This window comes from Callithrix jacchus, chromosome 6 (assembly GCF_049354715.1).
Source record: "Callithrix jacchus isolate 240 chromosome 6, calJac240_pri, whole genome shotgun sequence".
In the NCBI taxonomy this organism is placed as follows: domain Eukaryota; kingdom Metazoa; phylum Chordata; class Mammalia; order Primates; family Cebidae; genus Callithrix; species Callithrix jacchus.
In genome coordinates, this window is record NC_133507.1 from 35,421,194 (window position 1) to 35,442,447 (window position 21,254).

The 21,254-nt window shown below is 36.7% G+C and overlaps 1 protein-coding gene across 1 annotated transcript in view; it reads right to left on the minus strand.

Annotated features, from left to right (window-relative positions):
- LOC144576786 (uncharacterized) overlaps positions 1-21,254 on the minus strand; it is a 78,530-nt gene that overhangs the window by 6,404 nt on the left and 50,872 nt on the right. Inside the window, exons 2-3 of the mRNA XM_078329083.1 lie at positions 14,780-14,857; positions 4,456-4,514 (exon numbers count right to left, since the gene is read on the minus strand). Coding sequence (XP_078185209.1) covers positions 4,456-4,514; positions 14,780-14,857 — 137 coding nt within the window. The remainder of the gene's footprint in view (positions 1-4,455; positions 4,515-14,779; positions 14,858-21,254) is intronic.

Consider the following 21,254-nt stretch of genomic DNA (forward strand, 5'->3'; position numbering starts at 1 on the left):
AGCTCAAGCAATCCTCCTGTTTCAGCCTCCTGAGTATCTGGAAACACAGGCATGTGTCATCATCGTGCTTGGCTAATCTTTTTTACTTTATGTAGAAATGGGGCCTCATGTTTTTCAGGTTAGTCTCAAACTTCTTGGCTCCAGTAATCCTCTCACCTCCCAAAGTGCTGAGATTACAAATGTGAGCCGCCATGCCTAGCCTCTAATTCTTAGAGACTTCTAATTGATATGAAAGGTAACTGTCTAGATCAATAATAGTAACAATATAATGTGTAATTATAGCATATGGGCAAGTGAAGTGAATGACAGCAATATCTCAAAGAGTGAGAGGATGGAATTAGTAATGCTCCTTTACAAGGTGTCTGGATTACATATGAAGTGAGTGAGTATTATCTGAAAGATGCAGAAAAAGCAATCGGCAAAACTCAGCATCCTTACATGAAAAAAACTGTAAACAAATTAGGTATAGAAAAAATGTTCCTCAACACAATAAAGGCCATCTATGATAAGCTTGCAGCTAACATCATACTGGATGGTAAAAATTGACAACTTTTCCTCTAAGCTTGGAAACAAGACGAGGGTACCCACATTCACCTGTTTTACTTAACATAGTACTGAAAGTCTCAGCCAGAGAAATTAAGTAAGAAAAAGAAATAAACGTCATCCAAATAGGAAAGAAAAAAGTAAAATTGTCTCTATTTGCTGACAACATGATATTACATGTAGAAAAATCCTAAATACTCCACCAAAAAACTGCTAGAACTGACAAACCTTTTAGTGAGACTGCAGAAAACAAAATCACATACAAAAATCAGTACTTTTTGTATACACTAACAACAAACTATCTGAAAAATTTAAGAAAATAATCCTACTTACAATAGCATTTAAAAAAAAAAAACAAATAAAATGTTTAGGTATAAATTTAACCAAAGAGGAGGTGTAAGATACATATACTGAAAACTGTAAAGCATTGATGAAATAAATTGAAGATGACACAACTAATAAAACAATGCACCACGCTCATGGCTTGGAAGAATTGATATTGTTAAAATTACCATACAACCCAAAGCTATCTACAGATTCAATACAATTCCTTTCAAAATTCCAATGACATTTTTTCCAGAAATAGAAGAAGCAATCCTAAAATTTACATGGAGCCACAGCAGACCTCAGATAGCCAGAGGAATCTTAAACAAAAAGAACAAAGCTATAAGGGTAACACTATTTGTCTTCAAAATGTATTATAAAACTATACTAATCAAAACAGCATTGTATTGTCATGAAACCAGAGACATCAACCAATAAAACAAGAAAGCCCAGAAATAAACCCAGGTATTTATGAACAACTGAATTTGGACAAAGCTGCTCCAAACTGTCTAATAAATGAAAACTGAGTATTCACTTGCAGAAGAATGAAATCAGATTATCTCTCACCATATACAAAAATTAACTCAAACTGGACTAAAGACTTATATGTAAAACCTGAAACTGTGAAACTACTAGTAGCAAATGGGGAAAGCATCGGTATGAGTAATTATTTTTTTAGATATTAACCTTAAAAACACAGGCAACAGAAGCAAACATAGACAAATGGTATTGCGTCAAACTAAAAATCTTCTGCACAGCAAAGGAAGTGGTTAACAGAGTGAAGTGAGAACCAACAGATTGGGAGAAAATATCTGTAAATCATGCATCTGATAATGATCTGATATCCAAAATACATAAAGAACTGAAACAATTCAATAGCAAAAAAAAAAAAAAATCTAAAATTTGACCTTTCTCGAAAAGACATACAAATGGCCAACATATATTTTTTAAATGTTCAATATTACTAATCATCAGGGAAATGCAAGTTAAAACTACAGATATATCACCTCCCAATGTTAGAATGGCTGTTATTGAAAAGATTAAAGAGATGTGTTGGTGAAAATGTATGCTGTTGATGGTAATGTAAATTAGTACAGCCATTTTTTCAAAGTAGTATGGAGTCCCTCAAAAAACTAAAAATAAAGTTACCAAAAGTGATCCAGCAATCCAACTGTTGCATATACATCAACGGGAATTGAATCAGTGTATTAAGGAGATATCTGCGCTGCCATATTTATTGCAGCACTCCTCACAACAGACAAGATACAGAAACATCTTGGAAGGATCGAAGATGGCTGATCGCTAACAGCTCAGGATTGTAGCTCCCAGTAAAAGCACAGAGAATGAGAGGACGCCACACTTTCAGACAAATTTTTGTCGCTCACGGACCAGAAGATTCCCAGTGGAGGAGCCCCACAGGTCGCCAGCACGACTCTTGCAGCTGGTGCAGCGGTTTTGTCAGCACCTCAGTGAGGCAGCTCTGCATGCAGAGTAAACGAGACTGGTTCCCCTTCCGAATGATGTTTCGAGTTCCAGGAAGGCAGAGCCGCCTATTACGGACTCAAGAAGGAAGCCAGACCAGAGATTCCTGGGCAGAAGAGCACCATCAGTCTTATCACTGCTGTTTTGGCTAGCGCAGTGGGTTGCTCGGATTCCAGCACTGGGAATCAATAAATTGGACGTCCACTCAGAAACCTAATTAGAAAGGCAGTAATTGTAAAGATGACAGATGGATAAATTTATAACAAAGGGAAGAAACCAGCCTAAAAAGGCTGAGAATACCCCAAATCAGAACCCCTCTTCCTCTACAGGGGATTACAGTTCCTCATCAGCAACAGAACAAGTGCTGATGGAGAAGGACTGTGTTCCATTAACAGAAGTAGGCTTCAGAAGGTGGATGATAAGAAACTTCTGGGAGTTAAAAGAACTTGTTCTAACCCAATGTAAAGAAACTAAGAACTTTGAAAAAAGGTGTGATGAAATGCTAACAAAAATAGACAATATAGAGAGGAATATAAATGAACTAACGGAGTTGAAAAACACAAGAACTTAGCAAAATATGCACAAGTTTGAATAGCCGAATTGATGAAGCAGAAGAAAGGATATCAGAGGTCAAAGACCAACTTAATGAAATAAAACGAGAAGACAAGACTAGAGAAAAAAGGATAAAAAGGAATGAGCAAAGTCTCCAAGAAATATGGGACTATGTAAAAAGACCTAATTTACGTTTGATAGGTGTACCTGAATGTGACGGAGACAATGAATCCAAGCTGGAAAATACCCTTCAGGATATTATTCAGGAAAGCTTTCCCAATCTAGCAAAACAGGACAATATTCAACCCCTGGTAATACAGAGAACACCACAAAGATATTCCTCCAGAAGAGCAACCCCAAGGCACATAATCGTTAGATTCACCAGGGTTGAAACAAAGGAGAAAATACTAAGGGCAGTCAGAGAGAAAAGTCAGGTTACCCACAAAAGGAAGCCTTTTAGACTTACAGCAGATCTCTCAGCAGAAACCCTACAAGCCAGAAGAGAGTGGGGGCCAATATTCAACATCCTTAAAGAACAGAACTTTCAGCCCAGAATTTCATATCCTGCCAAACTAAGCTTCACAATTGAAGGAAAAATAAAATCTTTTATGAACAAGCAAGTACTCAGAGATTTTATTACCACCAGGCCTGCTTTACAAGAGCTTCTGAAAGAAGCATTACACATAGAAAGGAACAACGAGTATTAGCCTTTCTAAAAATATAGCAAAAAGTACAGAGCATCAACATAAAGAAGAATGTACATCAATGAATGGATAAAATAGCCAGTTGACATCAAATGGCAGTAACCCCAAATTTAAGTTGACTAAATCCCCCAATCAAAAGATACAGCCAAAACCCAATGGTATGCTACATCCAGACCCATTTCATATCCAGAGATACACAAAGACTCAAAAAAGGGATGGAGAAAGATTTACCAACCAAATGGAGAGCAGAAATAAATAAATAAATAAATAAATAAATAAATAAATAAATAAATAAATAAATAAAAGTAGGAGTTGCAATTCTCGCATCTGATAAAATAGATTTCAAAGCAACAAAGATATAGTGGTAAAAGGATCAATGCAACAATAAGAGCTAACGATTCTAACACCCAGATACATAAGACCCATAAAGAGATTTAGACTCAAGGAGACAGAAAATTAATAAGGACATCCAGGACTTGAACTCAGATCTGGAACAAGTAAACTTAATAAATATTTATAGAGCTCTCCACTTTAAATACACAAAATATACATTCTCCACTTTAAATACACAAAATATTGATCAGCCATTATTAATACCCATTTTTAGAATAAAACAATATTCCCGTTCTCTCTCCCTCTAAAAAAAAAAGAAGATACAGAAACAATTTACATGCCCATCAATGGATGAATTGATAAAGAAAATGTGTTATATGTACACAATGGAATACAATTCAGTCTTTACAAAGAAGAAAATTCTGTGATTTCTAACAATATGGATGAACCTGGAAGACATGATATTGAGTGCAATAAGCCAGGCACAGAAAGACAAATATTCCATGATTTTACTTACATGTGGAATCTAAAAAGCCAAGTTCATAGGAGTAGCAGTAGAAGGGTAGTTTCCAGAGGCTGGGGTAGGATGGAGGGCAGTGGACAAAGAAAGAGAAATGTTAGTCAAAAGGTACAAGGGTTCACAAGCAATAAGTTCTAGTAATCTACTGCACAGCATGGTGACTCTAGTTAATAATAACATATTGGAGCTTTCAAAATTGCCAAAATATAGATTTTAAATGTTCTCTCCATGAAGAAATGGTAAGTGTGTGAGGAGATGGTATGTTAACTAGCTTGATTTAATCATTCCACAATGTATACATATATCATAACATGACAATGTACTCCATAAATGTATACAATGATTTTCCAATTAAAAATAAAATAATTTTAAAAGTGAACTTTGCTTAGTTAAAAATGTGTATTGTGAACTCTGCAACAACCACTGATTTTTCAACTGATGCTTGACAAGGTAAGAGAAGAAATAAAACAGACTTATAAAAATGATTACTCAAAATCATAATACAGCACAACAATAATGTAATAATTTTAAATATATATTACCTAAAATATAAAACGCATCAAAATACATGAGGTAAAACCAATAGAACAAAAGGGGACACAGATAATTTGATTCCAACAATGAGAGAGTTTAACACCTTTCTTTCAGTAATTGATAAATGATACTGACAGAAAATCAGTAATGATATAGTTGAACTGCACAGCACCATCAATCAACTGGATCTAATTGACATTTATAGTATACTTCACCCAACAATGGCAGAACACACCTTTTTGTCAAGATAAAATGGAATATTCACCAGGATCTGGGCCATAAAGCACACCTTAACAAATTTAAAAGAACTAAAATAATGCAAAAGATGTTCTCTGATCACAGTGGAATTAAGCCAGAAATTGATAATAGAAAGATAACTGGAAAATCCCCAAATATTTGAAAATTAGGCACATTTCTAAGTAACACATAGTAAAAGTTCTCAAAAAACGTAAATGCATTTGGAAGTAAAACAAAAAAACAACTCATTCAAAATTTAATGGGTGGAGTGGAAGAAGTATTTGTAAGGAAATTTGTAGAAATAAATACATGTATTTGAAATGAAGCATAACCTGAAGTTAATAACCTAAGCTTCTGCCTTAGGAAATTAGAGAAACAGGTATAATTTAAAACTAATGTAGACAGAAAAAAGAAATAAACATTAGAACAGAAGTCAATTAAGTTGAAAATGGGATAAGTGCAGAAAAAATTTTTAATTGATTCTTTAAATATATCAATAAAAGTGATAAGCCTCCTCTCAGGCAAACCACAAAAGAAAAAAGAAGTGCAATTGACAATCTTAGAAATGAAAATATATTGTCACTACTGATCACATGAACAGTAAAAAAAAAAAAGAGAGAGAAGAATGGGAAATCTATTGGTAACCCTGTTCTCTCAAATTTTGTAATTTACATAAAAAATTATCTGGGCAGAGCCCAATGGCTTATGCCTGTAATCCCAATACTTTCAGAGGCTGAGGCAGGTGGATCACAAAATGAGGAGATCAAGACTATCCTGGCCAACATGGCGAAACCCTGTCTCTACTAAGAATACAAAATTATCCAGGCATGGCAATGCATGCCTCTAGTCCCAGCTACTCAAGAGGCTGAGTCAGGAGAATTGCTTGAACCCAGGAGGTGGAGGCTGCAGTGAGCCAATATCACACCACTGCCCTCTAGCCTGGGGGACAGAGCAAGACTCCATCTCAAAACAAAACAAAACAAAAACAATTATTTGAAAGACAGAGGCTGGGAGTGGTGGCTCATGCCTATAATCCCAGCATTTTGGAAGGCCGAGGCAGGCAGATCACGAGGTCATGAGATCGAGACCAGCCTGGCCAACATGGTGTAACCCCGTCTCTACTGAAAAAAAAAAAAAAAAAAGACGCAGACAACCAAAACTCACATAAGAAAACACAAATCATCCCTATATCTATGAGAGAATTAAATTAATAATCATTGTCTGAAAAGATGGTTTCACTGGTGAATTCTTCCAGACATTTAAGAAAGAGATAATATCAACTCTCCACAGTCACTTTTAATGAATAGAAAAGAGAAGATTTCCTATTTATTCTATGAGGAAGGTGTTACTCTAAAAATTAATATCACATTGTATACAAGAAAAGAAAACCACAGACCAATTTCACGTGGACATAGGTATAAAAACCCTCAACAAAATATGAGCAAATTAAAAACAACAGTGTAAAAAAGAAGTATACTCCACAGCTAAGTGGGACTTGTTACAGGAATGCAAGCCTAATTCAACACTCAAAAGTAAATCAATGCAATCTAACATATCAATAAGCTTAAAGAAGAAAAATCCTACAATTAGATTAATTGACAAAAAACTGACAAAACTCAACACCCAATTTTGCTAAAACTTTTAGCAAAGCAGACATATAGTTGAGCTTATTCAAATTAAAAAAAACTCACAAAAAACTTCTATAGCTAATATTGTGGTTAATTATGAAAACATACATTTTCTCCTAAGGAAAGAACAATGTAAGTGTCATCTGTCACCACTACTATTCACCATGATACTGAAAATCCTGTCTAGCAGAGTAAGAGGAGAAAAAGAAAAGATACACAAGATAGATACCTTGAAAGAAAACATAGACAAGAAAGATACACAAATTGAGAAGAAAAAGTCTAACTGTCATTATTTGTGGATGATATGATTGTTTTACATGGGAAACCACCAGAAGTCTATAAAAACAAAACAGAAGAAATCAACAATAAAAAAGCCCTTTTGGTACTAATAAATGAGTATAGTAAGATCAAAGAATACAAGGCCATCATAAAAAGAGTCAATTGCTATTCTATTAACTCCATATTTGTGGTTTTCACATCCACAGATTCAACCATCTGTGGATCTAAAATATTTGAGAAAAAATTAAAACGCAAATATCAACAAAGACTAATAAAACAAAATACAATATCACAACTATGCAATTATATTAGGTATTATAATTTCCCCAATAATTTGAAATATAGAGGACAATATGTAGATTATATGCAAACACTATGCCATTTTACACAACAGATTTGAGCATCAACAGATTTTAATATCTGTGAGAGTCCTGGAATCCCTGCTGATAATGAAGGATAACAATTGGAATTTGAAATTAAAAAAATATATATTAGCACTTTTAAAAATGAAGTACGGAGAGAGGACTCAAGATGGCGCTGTGAGAACAACCCAGGATTGGAGCTCTCCTTGAATCCGCAGAGAGGTGAGTCAGAGCTGCATTTCCAGACTGATCTTAGTTGCCCACAGAATGGGGAAACTCCCAAGTATAAAGGAGACGCGGGACGCCAGGCAGTACCTCTGCCTGGTGAAGCCAGCACCCGAGGTGGCGGCAGCCGGCCCCACCCAGCACTCCCCACAGGGTGCACTTGTCCTGGTGCCCTGTTGAACCAGCAACCTGAGACTTGAAAGGGCTGGACTCGAGACTGAAAGAGACTTGGACAGTGGGCCAGCCCAGGGGATTGCAGGGACAGAGTGTTTGGGGTACCCAGTGGGATGAACAAAACCAAGATTTCAAACTATCCCCTTGCAGATGGTCTGAGACACTCTGTGGGGAAGGGGCGTCCACCATTACCGAGGCAACCCGCCACAACTGAGATACACGCCCACTGCTAACGCAGCCTGCCATTGCCAAGGCAACCTGCTACAATGAAGAGACTCTGCCGAAGGGTGTGGTGGAGACCACAGCAGAACAGCAGAGCCTGCAGGAACAGGGTGAACCACACAACAGAAGGGCGGAGCCTCGACAGGCAAACAGTGGCTACTCTGCCTCCTAGCTGGGCAGGACACCTCAACGGACATCAAAAAATAAAGCCCGAACCCTCCAACACAGAGCATTTGAGAAAAATAGGGTTTTTTTAATGATCTCTGTTGCAGCAGAATCAAACATAGCAGCCTAACAGCCCTGAATGAACAACAGAGATCAAAGCTCAGCAATTGAGCTCCTATAAAGTAAAGACTGTCTCCTCAAGCAGCTCCCTGACCCCTCTATATCCAAAAGATTGACATTTGGCAGGCATCATCCTGGGACAAAGATAGCAGAAAAAGAAACTGGTAGCATCCCTCTCTGTGCCACAGCTGCTAGAGGTGCACCCCAGACAAGCAGGGCCTGGAGTGGACCTCAGTACTTGTACAGCGAAGGGGCTAGACTGGTAGAAGGAAAACCAAGTAACAGAAATACTTCATCATCAACAATCTGGGTGTCCACTCAGAGACCCAATCGAAAAGTCAGCAACTATGCAGACGACAAGCGGATAAATCCACAAAGATGGGAAGAAAGCAGCGAAAAAAGGAGGAAAACACCCAAAACCAGAACACCTCGCCTCCTAGAAAGGACCAAAACTCCTCACCAGCAAGGGAGCAAAGCTGGACGGAGAATGACTGTGATGAAATGATGGAATTAGACTTCAGAAGGTGGATAATGAGAAACTTTGTGAGCTAAAAGAACATGTATTAAATCAATGAAAAGAAACTAAGGAACTTGAAAAAAGATATGAGGAAATAATAACAAGAATGGATAACTTAGAGAGGAATATGAATGAATTAAAGGAGCTGAAAAACACAATATGAGAACTTCGCAAAGCATGCACAAGTTTCAATAGCCGAATTGACCAAGCAGAAGAAAGAATATCTGAAGTCGAAGACCAACTCAATGAAATAAAACGAGAAACCAAGATTAGAGAAAAAAGCGCAAAAAGGAATGAACAAAGTCTCCAAGAAATGTGGGACTATGTGAAAAGACCTAACCTACGTTTGATAGGTGTACCAGAAGGGGATGAAGAGAATGAATCCAAGCTGGAAAATACTCTTCAGGACATCATCCAGGAAAACTTCCCCCACCTAGCAAGACAAGCCAACACTCAAATGCAGGAAATACAGAGAACACCACAAAGATATTCTGCAAGAAGAGCAACCCCAAGGCACATAATCGTCAGATTCAACAAGATTGAAATAAAGGAGAAAATACTAAGGGCAGCCAGAGAGAAAGGTTGAGTTACCCACAAAGGGAAGCCCATCAGACTCACAGCAGATCTCTCGGCAGAAACACTACAAGCCAGAAGAGAGTGGGGGCCAATATTCAACATTCTTAAAGAAAAGAACTTTCAACCCAGAATTTCATATCCAGCCAAACTGAGCTTCAGAAGTGAAGGAAAAATAAAATCCTTTGCGAACAAGCAAGCACTCAGAGATTTTGTCACCACCAGGCCTGCTGTACAAGAGCTCCTAAAAGAGGCACTACACATAGAAAGGAACAACCAGTACCAGCCATTCCAAAATCACACTAAATGCTAGAGAGCATCAACATAATGAAGAATCTACAACAACTAACAGGCAAAACAGCCACTTAGCATCAAAATGGCAGTATCAAATTCACACATAACAATAATAACCCTAAATGTAAATGGACTAAATGCACCAATCAAAAGACACAGACTGGCAAATTGGATAAAAAGCCAAAACCCATCAGTGTGCTGTATCCAGGAAACCCATCTCACATGCAAGGATACACAAAGGCTCAAAATAAAGGGATGGAGGAAGATTTACCAAGCAAATGGAGAGCAAAAAAAAGCAGGAGTTGCAATTCTCATCTCTGATAAAATAGACTTTAAAGCAACAAAGATCAAAAGAGACAAAGAAGGACATTACATAATGGTAAAAGGATCGATACAACAAGAAGAGCTAACGAACCTGAACATATATGGACCCAATGCAGGAGCACCCAGATCCATAAGGCAAGTTCTTAATGACTTATAGAGACTTACACTCCCACACAATTATAGTGGGAGACTTTAACACTCCACTGTCAATATTAGACAGATCAACCAGACAGAAAATCAACAAGGATATCCAGGGCTTGAACTCAGACCTGGAGCAAGCAAACCTGATAGACATTTACAGAATTCTCCACCCCAAATCCACAAAATACACATTCTTCTCAGCACCACATCACACCTACTCAAAAATTGACCACATAATTGGAAGTAAAGCACTGCTCAACAAATGCAAAACAACTGAAATCATAACAAACAGCCTCTCAGACCATAGTGCAATCAAGTTAGAACTCAGAATACAGAAACCAACCCAGAACCGCACAGCTTCATGGAAACTGAACAACTGGCTCTTGAATGATGACTGGGTAAACAATGAAATGAAGACAGAAATAAAGAAGTTCTTCAAAACCAATGAGAACGAAGACACAACATGCCAGAACCTCTGGGACACATTTAAAGCAGTCTCTAGAGGAAAGTATATAGCAATAAGTGCCCATATGAGGAGAATGGAGAGATCCAAAATTGACACCCTATCGTCAAAATTGAAAGAGCTAGAGGAGCAAGATCAAAAAAACTCAAAACCCAGCAGAAGACAAGAAATTACTAAGATCAGAGCTGAATGAAAGAGATTGAGACACGAAAAACCCTTCAAAAAATCAATAAATACAAGAGCTGGTTTTTTAAAAAGATCAACCAAATAGACAGACCACTAGCTAGATTGATTAAAAAGAAAAGAGAGAACAACCAAATAGATGCAATATAAAATGATAAAGGGGAAATCACCACAGATTCCACAGAAATTCAAACCATCATCAGAGAATATTAGAAACAACTCTATGCACATAAACTAGTAAAACTGGAAGAAATGGATAAATTCCTGGACTCCTGTGTCCTCCCAAGCCTAAACCAGGAGGAAGCTGAAACTATGAATAGACCAATAACAAGGGCAGAAGTTGAGGCAGCAATTAAGAGCCTACCGCACAAAAAAAAGCTCAGGTCCAGACGGATTCACAGCCGAATTCTACCAGACACACAAAGAGGAGCTGGTACCATTCCTTCTGAAACTATTTCAAATAATCCAAAAAGAGGGAATCCTTCCCAAATCATTTTACGAGACCAACATCATTCTGATACCAAAACCCGGCAGAGACCCAACAAGAAAAGAAAACTTCAGGCCAATATCCATGATGAACATAGATGCAAAAATCTTCAATAAAATGCTGGCAAGCCGATTGCAACAGCAAATCAAAAAGCTTATTCATCATGATCAAGTAGGATTCATCCCGGGGATGCAAGGCTGGTTCAACATACGCAAGTCTATCAACGTAATTCACCACATAAACAGAACCAAAAACAAAAACCACATGATTATCTCAATTGACGCAGAGAAGGCATTTGATAAAATTCAACAGCCCTTTATGCTAAAAACCCTCAATAAACTCGGTATCGATGGAACGTATCTCAAAGTGATAAAAGCTATTTATGACAAACCAACATCCAATATCATACTGAATGGGCAAAAACTGGAAGCAGTCCCTTTGAAATCCGGCACTAGACAAGGATGCCCTCTTTCACAATTCTTATTCAATATAGTACTGGAAGTTCTAGCCATAGCAATCAGGCAAGAAAAAGAAATAAAGGGTATTCAATTAGGACAGGTGGAAGCCAAATTGTCTCTATTTGCAGACGACATGATAGTATTCCTAGAACACCCCATCGCCTCTGCCCAAAAACTCCTGAAACTGATAAGCAACTTCAGCAAAGTCTCAGGATATAAAATCAATGTGCAAAAATCACAAGCATTCGTCTACACCAATAACACACTTAAAGAAAGCCAAATCAAGAACGAACTGCCATTCACAATTGCTACAAAAAGAATAAAATACCTTGGAATACAACTCACAAGGAACATAAGGGACCTCTTCAAGGAGAACTACAAACCACTCCTCAACGAAATCAGAAAGGACACAAACAGATGGAGAAACATTCCATGTTCATGGTTAGGAAGAATTAATATCATGAAAATGGCTATACTGCCCAAAGTAATTTACAGAATCAATGCTATCCCCATCAAGCTACCATTGACTTTCTTCACAGAACTGGAAAAAACCACCATGAACTTCATATGGAACCAAAAGAGAGCCCGCATAGCCAAGTCAATTCTAAGCAAAAAGAACACAGCGGGGGGCATCACACTACCGGATTTCAAACTATACTACAAGGCTACAGTAATCAAAACAGCATGGTACTGGTACCAAAACAGTGATATAGACCAATGGAACAAAACAGAGGCACCGGAGGCAACACAACATATCTACAACTATACAATCTTTGATTAAACCTGACAAAAACAAGCAATGGGGAAAGGATTCCCTGTTTAACAAATGGTGTTGGGAAAACTGGCTAGCCATGTGCAGAAAGCAGAAACTGGACCCCTTCCTGACAGCTCACACTAAAATTAACTCCAGATGGATTAAAGACTTAAACATAAGACCTGGCACGATAGAAACCCTAGAAGGAAATCTAGGCAAAACTATCCAGGACATAGGAGTAGGCAAGGACTTTATGAACAAAACACCAAATGCATTGGCAACAAAAGCCAAAATAGACAAATGGGACCCAATAAAACTTTACAGCTTCTGCACGGCAAAAGAAACAGTCACTAGAGTGGATTGGCAACCAACATAATGGGAAAAAATTTTTGCAGTTTACCCATCTGACAAAGGGCTGATATCCAGAATTTACAAAGAACTCAAACAGATTTACTGGAAAAAAACAAACAAGTCCATTCAAAAGTGGGCAAAGGATATGAACAGACACTTTACAAAAGCAGACATATATGAGGCCAACAATCATATGAAAAAATGCTCATCGTCACTGGTCATCAGAGAGATGCAAATCAAAACCACATTGAGATACCATCTCACGCCAGTTAGAATGGCGATCATTAAAAAATCTGGAGACAACAGATGCTGGAGAGGATGTGGAGAAAAAGGAACACTTTTACACTGCTAGTGGGAGTGTAAATTAGTTCAATCATTGTGGAAGACAGTGTGGCGATTCCTCAAGGCCTTAGAAATAGAAATTCCATTTGACTCAGCAATCCCATTACTGGGTATATATCCAAAAGACTATAAATCGTTCTACTATAAGGACACATGTACACGAATGTTCATTGCAGCACTGTATACAATAGCAAAGACCTGGAATCAACCAAAATGCCCATTGATAATAGACTGGATTGGAAAAATGTGGCACATATACACCATGGAATATTATGCAGCAATCAGAAATGATGAGTTTGTGTCGTTTGTAGGGACATGGATGAATCTGGAGAACGTCATCCTCAGCAAACTGACACAAGAACAGAAAATGAAACACCGCATATTCTCACTCATAGGCGGGTGATGAAAAATGAGAACACATGGACACAGAAAGGGGATTACTAAACACTGGGGTCTATTGGGGGGAAAAGGGGAGGGCCAGTGGAAGGGGGAGGTGGGGAGGGATAGCCTGGGGAGAAATGCCAAATGTGGGTGAAGGGGAGAAGGAAAGAAAAGCACACTGCCATGTGTGTTCCTACGCAACTGTCTTGCATGCTCTGCTCATGTACCCCAAAACCTAAAATCCAATAAAAAATTAAAAAAAAAAAAAAGAAAATGCAGGCTAAAACAGTAAGCAATTATCACTACATACTTAATAGAATGTCTAAAATTTTTTGAAACACTGACAGTACCAATTGCCGAATGTGATAAGGAAGAACAGAAACTGTCATTCATTGCTGATTGGAATGCAAAATAGTAGCTACACTGGAAAAATGAATAATTCTAGATGTAAATCTTATATGAAATTAACATAAAAAACGTTATAAAACATTGTAAAATGCAAAACTGTGAAGCTCTGACAGATTCTCACAATGCTAAACATACTTTCATTATTAGTTTACTATGGTTTGTAAAACAAATGATTACATATTTAATAACTTAAAAACATAAATTTATCATTTTATAGTTCTGAAGGACAGAAGTACAAAGTGTATTTCTGTGGGCTAAAGTCAACATGTTGGGACGGCTACACTTTCTCTGGAATCTAGGGGAAAATCAATTTCCTTGTCTTTTCAAGTTTCCAAAGCAACGTTCCTGCATTCCTTGGCTCTTACCTCTTTCCCTTCCTTCATCTTGACTCCTTCATCTCCAAAGCCAGCAGGGTGCATGTTCAAACCTCTCAATGCTTTGGTCACATCATCTACACTACAGTCAATTCTGCCTCTATCTTCCCTTTGTAAGGACACTTGTGATTACATTGAAAGACCACCCAGATAATTCAAGATAATCTCTCCATTTCAAGATTCATAACTTTATCACATCTTAAAAATTCATTTTTTCACATATGGTAACATTTACCACTACCAAGGATTAGGACCCAAATATCTCTCTGGGCCTATTCAGCCTACCACAGTATACAATTCAGTAATTGTGCACCTACATGCTTACCCAATTGATTTGAAAACTAAGTCCACATAACATCCTGCAGGTGAATATTTCCAGCAGCTATATTCATAATCTCCAAACCTGGAAAAAGCGAATATTCAATAAGAGAGTAGATAAACAAATGGTGGTATGTTCATAAAACATAATACTTTTCATTAATAAAAGGAATGAGCTATCAAGTCATAAAAATGGATAAATCTAAATTCATATTTATACATAACAGAAGTCAGCTTAAAAAGGCTGCATATGGCCAGCCGCAGTGGCTCAAGCCTGTAATCCCAGCACTTTGGGAGGCCAAGGCAGGTGGATCGTGAGGTCAAGAGATCGAGACCATTCTGGTCAACATGGTGAAACCCCATCTCTACTAAAAATACAAAAAATTAGCTAGGTATCGTGGTGCGTGCCTGTAATCCCAGCTACTCAGGAAGCTGAGGCAGGAGAATTGCCTGAACCCAGGAGGCAGAGGTTGCGGTGAGCCAAGATTACACCACTGCACTCCAGCCTGGGTAACAACAGTGAAACTCCGTCTCAAAAAAAAAAAAAAAAAAAAAAAAAAAAAGCTGCATACTACATGATTCCATTTATTGGCATAATGGAAAATACAAAACTACAGAGAAGTTAAAGTGATCTGTCATTGTCACAGTTTCAGAAGGAACAGTATTCAATAGGAGATTACCAGGATATTTTTATTAGGGTAATAAAACTATTTTGTGTAACACTGTAATGATAGATATACAATACTAAACAGTTTTAAAACTCTGTATCATTTTGCAACTGAAAGTATGAACAATTGTGTATGCAAATTTTTTAATATCAGGTGGTTGGCACACTTCAGAAAGGAATACAGAAGGTGACAACATAATTCTATTACAGTAATAGAAATAAATGCCTATTACTGAAGGGAATGTGAGAAAAGTAATCTAAGTAACTTTGGAAATATGTAGAATCTTTAAAGACAAATAGAACTGTATAAGAGTAATACAATTGATAATGTAGCTTTATATGGGGTATGATTAAGCAATTCTGCAACTACTATACATGTATACTAAAATTGAAAAATTAAGTTAATGTAATGCAGATGGTGGGAGCCAAGTTTCTCACTGTTGGAATGGGAGATTACAGATAAGCAGATGGAGAAGTCTAGAGTAATCGATGTGGTAATGAATTGGAGTGGAGCTGGATACATCAGTGTGAAAAAATGTTCATTTTTATATAGACACAGATGTAAAAAAGATGTTTATTGATATATATATGTATATGAGTCGGACACACATGCATATATTACCTTGCTCTATCAGCTGAGAAAGCCTAGAAGCAATGACACAACAGGAACAATGAGCACACTGAGTGCTCAAATTTTGGTTTCTAATACCACTGTTCAATTAAAAAAATAAAATGAATCCTTGGATAAATGACTGATTCTAGGACTGGGTCAGGAAATATATATTTGAGTCTGTACTTTTCAGAAAGTAAGGAAGTACTCTAACAAATCACAAAGGTAGGAGTATGTCAAAGGGTCATAGAAGCCAACAGAAAGCACTTCCAATGGCCAAAGCTAAAACAAGTTGAGAAAAAAATAAACAAGGTAGTATTAGAGTATAACTGATAGCATAGCATAAATGTACATGAGTTCATACTGACATACATAAATAATTGAATTAATAAATAAAAAGGAGTGTGGACAAATCTCCCAAGCATAATTTCAAAGGACTTATGGAAGTACTATGCCTTCAGGTAGTGGGGAATAGCTTCCCACTCCTCATGTGCAGACTGTGCATAGTGACTTCTTTCCAATGAGTATGGTATTGAAAAGGGGAAAAAAGAATAACATCACAACCTTTCCTTAGTCGGGTGATCAAGATGAACTTCAGCAGTGATAAGTCACACTGACATTGTTTACCCTTGATATGATGTGATAAAAATTGAACTTTATATCTGTGATCTTCCTCCTAAAGACTCATAATTCCAACTTATTTATGAGAAAAACATGAGACAAATGCCAGTTGACCAGTCCATAACCTATACTCTAAAAGTTCTCACTGTCATCAAAAACAAGGAAAGTCTGAGGACCTAAAATCCAAGATGTGCCAAGGTGACTTGGTGACTACATGAAATGTGTTATCCTGCAGAAGATCCTGTGATAGTAAAGCAAAAACAAAGAATTTTGAATAAATGTGGACTTTAGTTATAAAAATTTAGCATACAAATATTAATAAGAGGGAAAATGGTCTAGGATACATGGGAACTCTAATTTACCTTATAATTTTATGGAAATAAAAATCCATTATGAAGTAGTTTATATAGTAAGTTTTTTTAAGTAGCCCAATTTTTAATTTTCTGAGCATCACAGGTAACTCTGGGCTATTCCTGTTAAATTTGGGATAATTACTTTTCCTGAAAATAGCATGTTGGAATCCATCTTTCTACAATTTCCCAGTTGGATCTCCCAGCTGCTGTGAACTTTATCTCTGCAATGAATAACTGCATTCAGCAATCTTTCCTCTCTATGGAAGATCAAACCAGCCCCAGAATCTAATTAAAAGTCTCCATACAAGGGACTCAGCAGAAATTGAGGCCAGGAGTATTTCATCATTCTCTGTCCAGGGTGACCATACAGGGAATAACATATTATCCTTGAAAATAAAAGCTTACTTCTGCAGTTGGCTTTTAAAATACAGGCTGCTGTACAACATGTATGTATCAAGAGGTTTTATTAAAGGTTGTGGTTTTGTTTTCTGGTAAATACTATAAAAACATTAAGCATACATTCTTTTTAAATAAAACCAAGTGAAAATATTCATATACTCTTTAATCATAATTATACATTGAAGAAGAAAGAAAGGAAAATATGTTTGCCCAATTATCCATATGCAGTTTTACAATTAAAGAATTAAACTGTGCTAAAAAATTCAAGTTTGCAATGACAGAATTCAGAAATACTACATTAAATAAAGGAAATAAAGTGAATGGGATTATGCTTTGGTTCAGGTACTTGCAGAAACTACTGGTTCTACTCCATTAGCTTCAGAACATGGTAATATATTTGTGTGGAAACTAACGCCCACAATTGTTCCCAAAATTATAACAATAATTGATTTGGCTTTGGGTATTAGCATAATAGAACAATAAATATCCTGAAAATTTAATTCTACATACATTTAGAAATGTTAGAGAACTATTTAATAAATGTTACATTAAATGCAGAATTTAGCTTGCACAAAACAATGTGAATCCTCAGAGTCTAGGAGAAAGAAGATGAAACAGACCAACAAACGCCAGAGCTAATGCAGCAAATACCCTAGAGAAGGGATAAACTAGTGAGATCACCAGTCTTTGCAACCCAAGAACTGAGATTTAGAACCTTCTTGAAGGTAGTAGACTTCATATTGGAGGAGCATTAGATAGGGAATTGAAACTGAGACAATTATCTAAATATATCTGTATCTTTAGTAAATTATCAAATTTATAATAATTAGCTAACAGCATAAGGCAATTACAAAAACAAACAAACAAAACCAAACTCACAAACTTAGCTCATTTCACCTGATCTCGGGGTAGGTAATAAGAGAAATGCCCCCTAAAATACATAATATAAGCTAGTTTACACTTGAAATTACATTTGGATTTACTACTGGATGGTACTGTGATGGTTAATTTTACGTGTCAACTTCACTGGGTGCAGGGTGCCGAGATATTCGGTCAAACATTACTCTATGTGTTTCTGTGAGGGTAATTTTGGGTGAGATTAACATTTATATCAGAAGACTGAGTGAAAAAGGTTGCCTTTCATAGTGTTGGTGGGCCTTACTCAATCAGTTTAAGACCTGAATAGAACAAAAGGCTGACCTTTTTCTAAGTAAGACAGAATTCTCCTGCATGTTCACCTTTGTTTGACACATTGGCTCTTCCTGCCTGACGGCCTTCAAACTGGGTCATGATCATCTCCCAATTCTACAGCAGCTTCCAGCCTTTGGACTCAAGCTGGAACATCAATTTTGCAGATTTTGGACTTGCCAGTTTCTATGTGACCTGATATGGTTTGGGTCTGTGTCCCCACCCAAATCTCATGTTGAACTGTAATTCTCAATGGTGGGTGAAGGATCTAGTGGGAAGTGATTGGATCATGGGGGCATATTTCTGTTCTGCCCCCTTGCTGTTCTTATGATGGTGAGTGAGTTCTCACAAGATCTGGTTGCTTAAAAATGTGTAGCACTACCCTGTTTCCTCGCTCTCTCTCCTACTTTGCCATATGAAGACTGTGCTTGCTTCTCCTTCACCTTCCACCATGACTGTAAGTTTCCTGAGGCTTTCTAGCCATGCCTCTATACAGCCTGTGGAACTGTGATTCAATGAAACTTCTTTTCTCCATAAACTATCCAGTCTCAGGTGTGTCTTTATAGCAGTGTAAGAATGGACTAGTACATGACCCAACATTCAACTCCTTATAATAAATTATATGCGTATATATACACACACAGAAATAGACATATATATGTATATATATGTTTATATATAACCAGTAGGATATATATATGTGTGTGTGTGTGTGTGTGTGTGTGTGTATTTGTGTGCATGTGTGTATGAGAGAGTTTACTACTCACAAATTCTAGTCAAAACAACCTAAATTATGGAATTTAATAAGATGAAAATTTATTTTGAAAAAAAATAGTATAATAAAAAGTCAGTAAAGAAACTGATAAATAGCTGAGTAAATCTAAATAATAATTGACTTTATAAAATTACAGTGACAACCACAGTGATGCTTAATTTGAGAGATTTTAAATGAGGAGAAAATAATATACTACACATGTATGATAAGAGGGGGTAATAATTAAGCACTTTAAATCCTTGCATTATTTGAGAGAAATAATATAATCCAAGACAGCATGAATATTTTCCTCAACATTCAGAGAAAAGATAATGGCCAATCTAGTTTTATACACACCTAAGTTATTATTATTATAAGAAACCATCTTTGCAGGCTGGAACTGCAATTGAAAAAAATAAAACAGTTGCTATTACCAATACAACATGTCCAACTTTGAATGATATTATCAAACATGGTAAACTGCAAGTGTGTTGGAGTTTCTAGATGCTGCTCTTAGTCTCAGTGATTTACCAGAAGGGCTACAGGACTCAGAAAAGCTATTATAGTTGTGGTTATAGTTTAACACTTAGAGAGAATACAGATGAACATCAACCAAAAAAAAAAAAAAAAAAAGACACATGGTGTGCAATGATGTGTGGCAACACAGGCAATGTTTTGTCAGCCAGGAAAGCTCGTCCAAACATGGATGTTCAGGGTTCTTATTGGGAGTCAAGCATGCACGTATGCAGTTTCTACATGACTTACTGAGGATACCCAGACTCCAATCTCCCAGAGCAAAAACATGTATTCACCATAAAATGCACATTACCATAAACTATCTGATCAAACTGGAGCCACATAGTCCTATACTTCCAGCATTCAACATTCTTATGAGCCAGAATATTCCCAGGGCTCAAAGCACATTTCCCAGGAGCCAGTCAAGTGCCAATACTGAATCTAGCCTTTTCTGGGAATGTGTAAGATTTGAAACAACATAACCTGATAAATTAATCCTTTCCTGTACAGCAAGAAAAAAAAGTAGAACAAAGCTAAAGAAACAAAACAAGCCCCAGAACCATAACTCACATATGAAACAATTGTTGGAATTACCAGGTAGTGAATTTAAAATAACTGGAATGAACACATTAAAAGCCCTAATTTAAATAAGAGACATGGTGCAAAAACAGATGGTTTATTCAAGAAGAGAGATAAAAAATTTAAGAATCAAATGGAAATGCTAGAAATCAAAAGCACTGTGGCATAAGAAAAGAATGTTTTTGATAATGTCATCAAGCAATTAGACAAGACAGAGAAAATAATCAGCAAGCATGAAGAAGAGTCAATTAAAACTTACAAAATCAACAGGCAAATAACAATGAGAAAAGAAAAAAGAAAGAGAAGAAAAGGAGGAAGGATAACAGAAATAGGGAGAGAGGAAGAAACATTCAGAACTGTTGGATAATTTTGAAAGTTGTAATCTACAAATAATTGGAAGACTGGAAGAAAAAGAAATAGAAACCAGAAAAGAAACACTAAAGTAATAATGGGTGAGACGTTTACAAAATTAATAAAAGATTCCCAACCAGATTCAGGGTGATCCAAAAACATGAAATAGAATAACTGCGAAAATTACACTAAGACTTATTTCAAACTTCAGAAAAACAAGACCAAGAAAAAATTCTGAAAGAAGCTCAAGGTGGCAAGAAGCCTTATATATATAAGAACAAGAAAAGGAATTGCAGTGGGATTTGCTTCAAACATCACGCAAGAAAGCATAGAATGAAGTAAAATATTTACAAATTTTCTTATTGCATTTTAGGTTTGGGAATACATGTGAAGAACATGCAAGATAGTTGCATAGGTACACAAGTGGTAGCGTGAGTTGCTGCC